Genomic DNA, 10,961 nt, shown 5'->3' with positions numbered 1-10,961 from the left:
GGAACAGCTTAATATCCAGTCTTTTTTTATTGGGATCAGTAACTGGAAGACATTTCAATGAGGAGCTAGTATGAACTGTTCTCAGTGTTGAACACAGGCCTTTACCGTAGCAAGAGCAATCACTGAAGGCATGAGATCAGCTACTGTTAAGTTCTTGCTTCATCCTTGAGAGAAGGATGTTTACACATCCTTTTGCAAGCAGTAATTGAGCTGGTTCTTCTCATCCCCTCTCTCCTTTCCCCCCAGTTTTTAGAATTTAGGGAAATAGCTTTTAAAGCATTAGCTTGCTAGTTTGCCCTTTGGCTTTTATCTTAGAATGAGGAAAGTATCTAAGCAACGCAATGCTCCAGGGCAACAGCATTCACATTAGGAAACCCTAATGTTTGTGAGCATTTTCTCTTCTTGCTTATTGATAATCTGTATCCACATTTTATTATTGTATTCAATAAACTGTATGTTATTCTCCACATGTGGTTTTGCTTTGTTTCATTTCTTTCTGATTATCCTTAAATTTTGAGGAGTCTTGGCTGTGTAAGGAACTCTAACCCCAAATGGTCTAAAGATTTGTCTAACCACAAGAGACAACAAACCACCAGCAAGATTAAAAACAAAAAACAAAAGCTCTTTATTGAAGCATGCATACAATACAGAGCAGTCCACTCTTCCTTCATAAGAGTCCAGCATCAGCCATTAACAATCCAAATGTTTGTATACCATTAAGAACAAACTCAGTTATTAGTCATTGTGGGCTATTCCCATCCCTACTTTGATCCCACCTTCTGTGCATTGTTAGGTAAAGAAAGTAGGCCACATTCCACACTTAGCTTAACAGAGGACTATTAAGCAGAAAGTTAGGTGCCAGCAATTGTCTTCTCAGTGCATGTCCAGTTTCTCACGCTAGTAAAGCACTGTCATGACTAAGAATGCTGTTTCAGCTGAACAATTTCTGTTAACTAGTGTTAGATTCATACACACAAAAATTTTGAATGTCTGTATGATGTGAGGGCCGCTCTTCAGGTTGAGGCTTTAGCAAGGTTACAAAGAATTCAAGCACAGGGAACCATAAATTTTCCATCAGATGGACCAGGACACTAGGGTAATACATCTTTTAAACCAGCCAACAGCAACTAGCACTTCCCTCACCTTCACAGAACAGACTCTAACTATCAATACCTTTATTTCCATTTGCCAGGTGCTCTTTTCTACCTAGCTAAAATCCCAAGCCAATCAGAACTGAACATACCTGACTGCCATCTAACAATAGTCAAAGTTATTGTCTTGCGTCCTCTTCCATCCCAACATGACTAAGCAACTGGTGCACAAGTCTTTGACAGTAACAAAAGACGACCACAGGTATGCTCAGAAACATTCCTTTCACATAGGGAACACAAAGTAAACATGTAACAGATATATGCATAGCATTTCTTTACTGTCCTTTCACAAACTTTGAAGTGAATTCCCAAATTTTGACTCTCCAAAGTCACTTTCTAAGGATACTTAACAATTGCAGTCAATTGAATTGAACCATATCACCAGATCAGTTCCAGCAGTTTTATCTCCTCTGGGAGCAGGTCTTTCATAAAGCTAATGGGCCTTAATTGAGCAGTGAAGACAAAGACCCCAAAATACTCTATATAATACTCTGGTTACCTGAAGGAGCGCTTGCATCCATATATGCCCAGCCGCCCCTTGAGATCGGCGGGGGAGGCCCTTCTCCAGGAACCCTCCATGAAAGAAATTAGGAGGGTGGGTACTCGGAGGAGGGCTTTCTCTGCGGTGGCGCCTAAGTTATGGAATGCGCTCCCCAGAGAGGTCCGCCTGGCGCCGCCGTTATTTGTTTTTCGGCGCCAGGCAAAGACCTTTTTATTCAAGCGGCATTTTAACTGTTAACGTTATTGGTTTTATTTGGCCAGGGCGGCTTATTTTATACTGTAATGTTGTATTTTAATTTAATATTTATATTTTTAATTTATATTATAATTATTTTAACTTGATGATGTGAGCCGCCCCGAGGCTTAGGCGAATGGGGCGGCATAAAAATGTTTTAATAAATAAAATAAATAAATAAATATTACAATAGGAAGCAATATATCAGCTAAACTCAGTCAGAGATGGGAAGTCTGAAGGGTAGTAGCAGGGGCAGATTAAGTTCTCACCTGTATTGCAATCCTGCAAAACCAGACTCCCCTACAGCACTGCCTATCACATCTTCAAGAACTTCAGAACGGATCTTTTTGAATGTGGCCCAGTCTATGGCAGTGTCTCCCAACTTGGTGCACTCAAAAAATATTAAACTACAACTGCACTCATCTCTCAGCTGTAATTGCCCAGATTACCGAAATTGTTGTCAGATGCATTTGAAAGATGCTTCTCAGAGAACCATAAATAGTATCTAATGGTTATTAAACAACAACAAAAAAAAACCCTCTTTGTGTAGGATTTCTCTGACCATTAGTTCTGATTCTTCAGTCTTTAAATTTTGATATGTTCGGTTTTTATTCCAGATACAGTTTTAGCGTAGGTTTCTACTGCAAATAAGGTTTTAGTATACGTTTTAATGCAGTGAATTGCTTTGAGATTTCTCACACACACCCGCCAAGCTTGCTAACCTGGGGCGGGGAGGGCGGAATTCCCCATATTCTACGGTCCTCAGACAAGGTTGTGGCTGCTTCCTTAGTGGTATAAACACCTGTTAAATAAGTAACTGCATTACAGAACGCTATAATTACTGCAGCCAGCTACAAAACTAGATTACCATACATACTGTGTGTGCTGGAGGGAGCGAGTGCGAGAAAGACAGTAATCCTGGACAGCTGTGGTAGAGATACGGTTCCTATAATCCTCCATGTGATCCTGAACCCACCACTTGGAAAAATGCTATTGGTCCAACAGTGAACGTGTTAGAGGAGCACCTTAATAGAAATGCAGTTTCACTAAATTTCTAGATGCTGACGTCATAGACTCCTTGCTTATTCCACGCCTTGATATCTGCACAGATTTGCCAAAGATTTTTAAATAGATGAGGTGCTGACAACCACAACTACATTGAAAGCCTGGATTTTGCTGTTCTTTTCGATGGACAGCTTTAAGAGCGGCGGGAGGAATTATTCGTAAAGTTAAAATGGGGGACGCTGGAGCACCTTTCACTTTCGCCTAAGATTGGAGGAAAATATAGATTTTTTTTTAAGGAAGCAGGAAGTGCCGTCTTCAGGCCAATGGAGTGTCACTCTAATGGTCTTGTCTCTAGGGGTATCCTTGATTGCTGCAGGGGAAAGGGGCGGGCGGAGCTGGGCTCGCCGTAGGAGGAGCTGGAGAAACAGGCCTGGAGGCGGGGCGCCTCTCTTTCCTGTGTGTGGCCCGGGGTGGGTGCAATGGCCACGGCGCGCTCCAGCCGCGGTCCGGTAGCCCGGGCCGTTCTGCAGCAATGTCTGCACGCGAAACTGCAGGTGAAACCTGCCGAGCCGGGCGCCGAAGCCACGTGGGTGGAGGTAATATCTGCACGGATAAATCCCTTCGGGGGATGGCTCGCCTTAGGTGATTCCCTAGACAGCAGGAGCAGCTTGCGCCCTCTTCCTGTCACTCTGATCCGCATGTCATATCTGTAGGTGGAAAATCGCCGAGATAGGAGTTCAAGGGTCTTTCATATCATCTCGCTCTCTAAGTCATCCACGATTTGCTCTTCGAATCGGACAGCTTCACCCTGCTTCATTAGAAATACAGATTTCATTCAGATCATTATTGCTATCTTAAAGATTTTTCCTATGTGCCAGAAGTGCTTCATGCACACATTATTCATCTGGTCGGGTACTGGTCACCAAACCACCTTTTGGGCCCTGAAAGGAAAAAAAAATCCTCAAAGCAAATGGCTTGGGGGACATCTCACATGTGAAGCCTCTCTTGCGTTTCATTCACGGTTTGTGATGTCAGCGCGAAATCTGCCTTTGGCTTTACAAATGGCTCCTTTGGATTGGGCGCGATCACCTTGAAGGGAGGGCAAAGACTTACCTGGGAGTAGCTGCTGCCTAATTCAGTGAGGCTTACTTCTGAGTAGGCATGTATAAAGATCACAGAGTCTCCATGAACCATTCGTGCCATGTGGCGGATTGTGCTGTTCGAGTACAGCATAGATTTGTTGGCATTTTCTCTGATACTATTCTGAGAGTATTTTCCGAGCTGTGTATATAAAAAGAAATCTATATGACTATTTCTCTGGGCAAGAAATATAGTAAATGTACTCCTTCCTTTGGCACTGGAGAGAGAGAGAGAGAGTTTAAAGTATGCAATTTGGGAAGCAGTGAAATATGTGACCTGTGTAGGAATGTATTTACTTTTCTTGCAAAAATGTATTTAAGGGATTTCCTACCCCTTTAAAGAAATAATGTAACCTTTTAACTCTGAGATGACATTTCATTTTGGTATGTCAGATGAGGAAAATAAATGAATTTAACAAATTAATATATGCACTGCAGTCCAGATAGAAGTGAATGAGTTTTGTCCAATAATGCTTATTTGTGAGCAATTCTCACTGAACTCTCTGGGGCTTCTGAGCTGACACTTCTGACCTGGAATTGCACTGCACATATGGTTTCATGCATGGAATTAATGGATCTGTTTCATTACACTGCACAGCTGCATGGATGTATAAATATGTCTTTGTTTTATATAGATCCAGCGAGGACTTATAATCTATGTATGCTTCTTCAAAGGGGCTAGCGAAGAAATTATTCCACAAATGGGTAGGTTTTTAGGTAAACTATTCATAAAACAGGCAAAAGAACTGCAAAAGAAACTATGTGATTAACTCCAGATACATCACTAAACCTGTAATATAATTGTAGTATAATAACTTGTTTAATGAGTTTTTGCATTAAAATAATGAAAATGCTCCTCTGAGGAAAGTTATTCTAAGCAAGTGTTTCATTCTGAGTTGTGCTGCACTTAGTCCAAGGCACTGTTTAATGAACTGGTTCTTATTAAGGCAGTTGTTAATAAGGTTATCAAAGCAGAGTATGTTAATAATATAGTGCCATATTGTGCTTTTGACCTGAGATACTATTGAAATACAAGCAGAATTGGCAATGCTATTTTAGTACCTGCCCTTTAAAAAAAAGTTATGATTTCATGAGCACTTTGGAAATAAGCTTGATTAGTGGTACACAATCCACATTAGGCCATCTCTACACTGTATGCTCATGCCCAGCACTGTGTGTTCATACCTAGTTCATATTTTCAAGAACAAGCAACACTGTTGTGTGGAAAGGATCTGTGGGAGAATGTGCCAGCCCTGATAAAAGTCAAACTGTGGGTTCTGTGCAGTCTTTGGTTTGCACACCCCCGACTCATTTATTTATTTATTTATTTATTTCCTTTTTATTACCACCCAAAGCTGAGGTTCTCTGGGTAGTTAACAAACGTTAAAATTAAATAAAAGTTAAAATGACACACATACACACACACATTCATTTAAAAGAACAAAACCTTGATTGCAACTGCTATTGCTCTTATTCAGCACAGAAGCATAGCAGTGTTATAGAATATAATGGTATACATAAAAGCAAAGTTAGATTGTTAAAATGCTGGGAATTTTTTTTTAATTGGTCTCAGCTGCCTTGAGACTTTGGTATTAGGTAGCACATAAATGGAAGTATAAATCAAATAAAAAAAGATCTTCACTTGGTGCTTAAAAGAATGCAAAGTAGGTGCCAGGCACACCTCTTTGTGGAACTCATTCTAAAACTGTGCTGTTACAACCAAAAAAAGCCCCTTTCCTGGTAGCCACCTGCCTCGGTTCCTGGAAGGAGCTTCCAGAGAAGGGCTCCAAAAGATGAAGTCAGGCTCCAGTTAGGTGAACCTTTGGATAACCTGGTCTCAAGCCATTTAGGCCTTTGAATGTTAATACTAGCATGTTGAACCTGGATTGCAACCAGTGGAGGACTGGCATAATGTGTTCTCATGAGCCAGTCTTGCTTTACAGTTATAATACAGATAGTTCCCAGGTTACAAACATCTTGGTTACAAACAGACCATACTTACAGATGTGCAGATTGTCATAAACCCTATATGAATATCTGTAGAAAAAAGCCATGAATATTGCTAGGGAACTATGCAATGCATTTGGTGACATGTTATCAGTGGCCGCATTGTGACTATCTCTAGGAAACTACGTGATGTGTTTGGTGATCCATCTCTTGGTAGCTGTGTAGTTTCCTAGAGATACAATAGTCACAGCTTTTTTGATCCGCAGTGTCAGCTTGAGCATTCCCAAGTTTTGTGAGCCATGCTTCTACCTCCCAGCAGTAACAGTTTCACCAGCATTTCTTTGTCAAACATATTTATTTTACTTGCAAGTCTTGGAGCATGCACAAAGCAAAATGTTGAACCATCTCTGCCATTCTTCACCCAAAGCTTTCCTTATGAATCCTGCATCTGTTCCTGGGAGGAAGAGCGTTGTGGAACCAGGCATGCCTGTGTTCCTCCCTCGCAGACCTCACCTGGGCCACCCTACAACTGTGACACTGCACTATCACATCACGCTATTCCACGTTCCCAAGGGTGGGTTGACTGCCCCCATTGGCTGCCTTTGAACTAATCTCCCCCACAGCAGGCACAGGTGGATACCTAGGCCCTTGGACTGTAGCTAGAACTGGGATCGTTTCAACAGTCATCTCGTTATCCGAAGCTGAGCTGTCAGTCCCACCATGATAGACAGCCTCCCCTGCACACATTTCATCCTCAGGCTCTGAGCTATCAGTCCTGCCAAAACAGCCCTTCATACATACACCTGAAGTTTGCCAGAACACATACACACGACACCAAGCAAGTGTGTTTTGGGGCTCATGCAGGGTGCGTAGTTCCCCTTTGGTGTTTCTTTAGCATTTTTCCTTGTAGCCAATCATGATAGAAACTCAAGTGGAAAAGATCCTAGAATGGAAAGCTTCAAAAAGGTTTACTGTGTAGTTACTGAGGTTCTCAGATGCTACAAGGCCACTTATGATGAGAAAAAGAAAATGGCTGCACAAACAAGCCTTGATGTCTACTTCAAGAAAGCAACTCTAGTGGTAACACCCCCACCCCCTCCAGCAGCACAATCAAACCTTTACTCTCCAGAAGCAGGTCCATCATCATCATCATTAGTGTTAGGTTTAATATTTCCTCAAGAATGTTCCAAAGTGGTTTAAGAACTTTTCCTTTTATTTGTTTTTACATTGCTATTTACCTATACATTCATACAGATTCTCTCTATTCAATACACCTTTAGTTATGTTATTATTACAGTGTAATTATCATTATTACAATGATGTATTGTCTTTAGGATGTTTTGGTGAATATGGAAGTGCTAAGTGTTTTATATGCATAGAAAGGTATATGCATCTACAAAGACAAACATTTGGCTTACTCATGTGATTTGACTCAAGAACATTCTTGGGAAAATAATTCATTCTTAATCCAAGGACTACATGTACAACTTCCAGTCTATCCAGCCACTCCCACATGTACCTTAAATCTTCTTCAGGGTGTTTCCCACTGGTTTGTAGCAGATTTTGGGGGGTCCAGTATACATGGGAAATTAATCTGCTAATGGAATGACCAGTGTTGTATCAAATCCAAAGTGTCTTTTAGCACATACTGTGCTCATTGTTTAGAAGTCGTTTTTGTTTAAGACATAGAAGCACTGATTTTCTCCCACTGCTTCCACTGTCAGTTCCATTATGCCATTCTAATTCTGTTGAGCAAATGGTGGGTTCCAATGATCCTGTTGCATTAGTAGGATCTGCTGCTTGTACAACAGAGATCTAGTGCTTTCAGATGAAGCCCTGAAACAAGTGGAGGCACGGATTTCTCAATATGTACTGGTTAGTAGTGGGTCCCACTAGCAGATAAAAATTGGCAGGTGACCCAGAATTGATAAAGGAAAGTGCCCCATTGGACTTCACCCAGTGGAAACAGTCCTAAGTATTTACTGAAGCTAAAAGAATTTGAATGTTAGCCTTACAGTATGGGTCCTAATTTGTTGATCAGCAAATAATTTATTTTGGATAGTGCATCCATTTGCTTTCCTGGGTGGCATCACAGTGTTTCATGCAGTTATTTGAAAAAGTTTTGCCAGATTTTCTATTTTTGTAGACTTTAAAACAACTAGAGATGGGTGTCCAAAAATTAGTTAAATGTTTAGAAATGGTCTTTCAACTGATTACAATGCCCTAGTTCCTAATTAGGCTAGAAATATTTCTAGACTGACATTTATATTTCGACAAAAAAGTATATCAGGTAGCCAGGAGGTGGAGCTAATATACAAGCAAATTTACTCCTGAATGATTTTGTATGGAGCTCAATATTGAATTCAGGTCCTTCTCTCTCTCTCTCTCTCTCTCTCTCTCTCTCTCTCTCTCTCTCTCTCTCTCTCCATTAAATTGTAAATGTTAGGCTACTGTTGTCATAAGACATTCTTATAATGTTAAGAATTTGTATTTGAATTTTCTTATGTTCCTCCCCATTCCTTTGTCCTTTTGTATCAGGTCTTTTTTTATTGAAAACCTGAGAGAAGGGGTTGCATTGCTTTTACTGAAATATAAACTTCTCTGAGATTCTTTTCAGCTGAAAAGCAGGGTAAATTGGATTACCCTGGTTTTAGTTGGATTAAGGTTTACTGTGGATCATGGAGATGATGGAAGTAGAATTTTCAGATCCATCATTTCCACAACAGCCCCCAAAAATGCTACACGGAGAGTCTGGTTGGTGAGTTGGAGAAAGAATAAATCTTGAAAAATTGGATTGAGTGACCTTCTGTGAGTGGAGCACTTCTCACAAAAATTAACTTTCTCTTGTGGAATACTGATTCTGGATTCAACCTTTTTAGTTAAATAGATAGAATTTAAATACTGTGTTGTTAATATATAACTGTCCTAAAACTTAGCAGTGATGGTATTTTTTCCTCTATCTTTGCAGTCAATACACTTATTCATGTGAAGCTAAGTGAAACTGAAGGTGGTGAATACGTTTCTGTTTTGGATTTACCAGGCAGCATATTAATAATACCTCAGGCCACATTGGGTGGTAAACTGAAAGGAAGAAGAATGCAGTATCACTCCAATATTGAAAAGGAAATAGGGCTGGAGCTCTATTCCCAGTTAGTCTTTCAGTGTGAAAGAGAACTGGCTGCTAATGCCAAGTGTGCTGAGGCTGGTGTTGTTCTCAAGCATGGAACATATGGAAACCGACAGGTGTTGAAAGTGGATACAAATGGACCTTTCACTCATATGATTGAGTTTTGAGAATTAAGAGATTTGGAGAAGGACATTCTGTCTGACATGTTTCACTGTTGTGCCAATAGGTAACAGTACACTTCATTTGATTCTAACATAGGAGAACAAAGGAAGGACTTCAGTAACCTGATACACAGCTAAATGCATTTAATTATTTAAAGCAATCCTATCTGAAGTTGTCTTCTTCTCTTGCTTGGCTTGTAGTTGACAGTGGTCTTCAGTTTTTGATGAAAAGAAACCCACTAGCAAAATGTAATTTTGGACCCGAACCTATTCAATCTGACTCCTAACTCAGACAATTTTTCTCTCTGCCCAGTCCCTAATCTTTTATGTCATTTTGATCACAGTATGTAGTGCTAGGAATCAGCAGCATTTTAACACAACCGCATTCTAAATGCCAAAGTTTAGCTGTCTAATATTGATGAATAAGATATCATGGGACAAATGGATAGACGCATTCACTGTCTCACCACGCCCCCTGTCTGAACAACTGGATGACTTCTCCAATTGTGCACTGCTTGTACCTGACAGCCCCAGATGGCAGTTCTACAACTTGCTTAACTGCAGCCTCTGAGGCAAGCCCTAGTGAGTGGAGGTGGGGCCTGTCTTAGATTTCAAGTCTCCAAGGCGTGAGCGTGAAAACAAACTGGAGAAAGTGGTGGTTGCAAAGGCAATTTAGAAAATGGCATTCTTCCCACGGTTTTGGGGTGGTTCTTCCAGTATACACAGAAAGCCCACAAAGTTCTTTCCCAGTGCATTTCTCCTCAAGTGCTCCTGGCTTGGAAAGTAAACACTGCCTGGCATACAGACTGGCACTTGGCTGGTTGATCATTTGTACTGGATCTTTGATTTCTGGTGTTTGAGACATTTATGTTTTGAGCTGTCAGCATTGTGGTGGGGTATTATTTGAATTTGGAGGTGACTAATGTGATCAGTTTACAAGAGAGAAAATAATTTCTACTTTTTTTCTTAATATTTCAAAGCTCTATAATATATGTGCCCTCATACTTCTTTCTTGGACCCCGACAAGATACTCTAACCTTCCCAGTTAACAATAAATAAACAAACAGATTTTCTTAGCATCAGCTGGCACTGTTGTGAATTAGGTTTGTGTTGGTGCTGAAAACTATAGGTTCAAATGAGTTTGGTATATTGAGGCTCAACCCACGTCTGCCTTTCGCTCAGACTTTTGAGCAGGCTACTTCTTGGCTATATCTCCCAAAGAAGCCATTTTGTGGTGGTGCTCACCACACTTTCTCAATAATACCACTTGATAATGGCATGCTTACAATTTCTGTATTCTAAAACATAGGTAATTTTAGGATGGCTCTAAACTATGACATTCTCTTATTTTACAATGTTATCTTGAAAATAACATACCAAGCAGGTAAGGTAACTTCTCTGACAAATTGTTTCATTCTGTTTATAAATAAAGCAATAAAATAATACATAAACAAAGTGTAACATTTTATCCAGTAATTGTTTATTCTTTTACCAACTGGATTCTTTAAATTTAACATAATATTTCATGTTCTTTTGGTTGGTATCTGGATATCAGTCACAATATGCTCTCAAATAAGCATGTAACTAAAAATATGAATCTAAGGAGCTTAGGTTTTTGAGATGTGTTGTGTTAGAAAGGAGAATGTAACATATTTCAGATTACTGATGAAGGAAGGGAATGGTTCTGTAGAGACC

General features: G+C 40.2%; 1 protein-coding gene across 1 annotated transcript; it reads left to right on the top strand.

The window, feature by feature from the left end:
• The first annotated feature begins 3,358 nt into the window (after positions 1 to 3,358).
• DTD2 (D-aminoacyl-tRNA deacylase 2) lies at positions 3,359 to 10,727 on the top strand. Its single transcript, XM_044437206.1, has 3 exons — positions 3,359 to 3,488; positions 4,667 to 4,736; positions 8,947 to 10,727. The coding sequence occupies exons 1-3, from the start codon at positions 3,372 to 3,374 to the stop codon at positions 9,270 to 9,272; spliced, it is 513 nt and encodes a 170-aa protein (XP_044293141.1). The 5' UTR covers positions 3,359 to 3,371; the 3' UTR covers positions 9,273 to 10,727.
• Positions 10,728 to 10,961: the final 234 nt, after the last annotated feature.

Source organism: Varanus komodoensis, unplaced genomic scaffold, assembly GCF_004798865.1.
Source record: "Varanus komodoensis strain SLA01 unplaced genomic scaffold, ASM479886v1 scaffold3, whole genome shotgun sequence".
NCBI lineage: Eukaryota > Metazoa > Chordata > Lepidosauria > Squamata > Varanidae > Varanus > Varanus komodoensis.
Note: the sequence above shows the minus strand (reverse complement) of the source record. Positions and strands in the feature narration are given on the sequence as shown.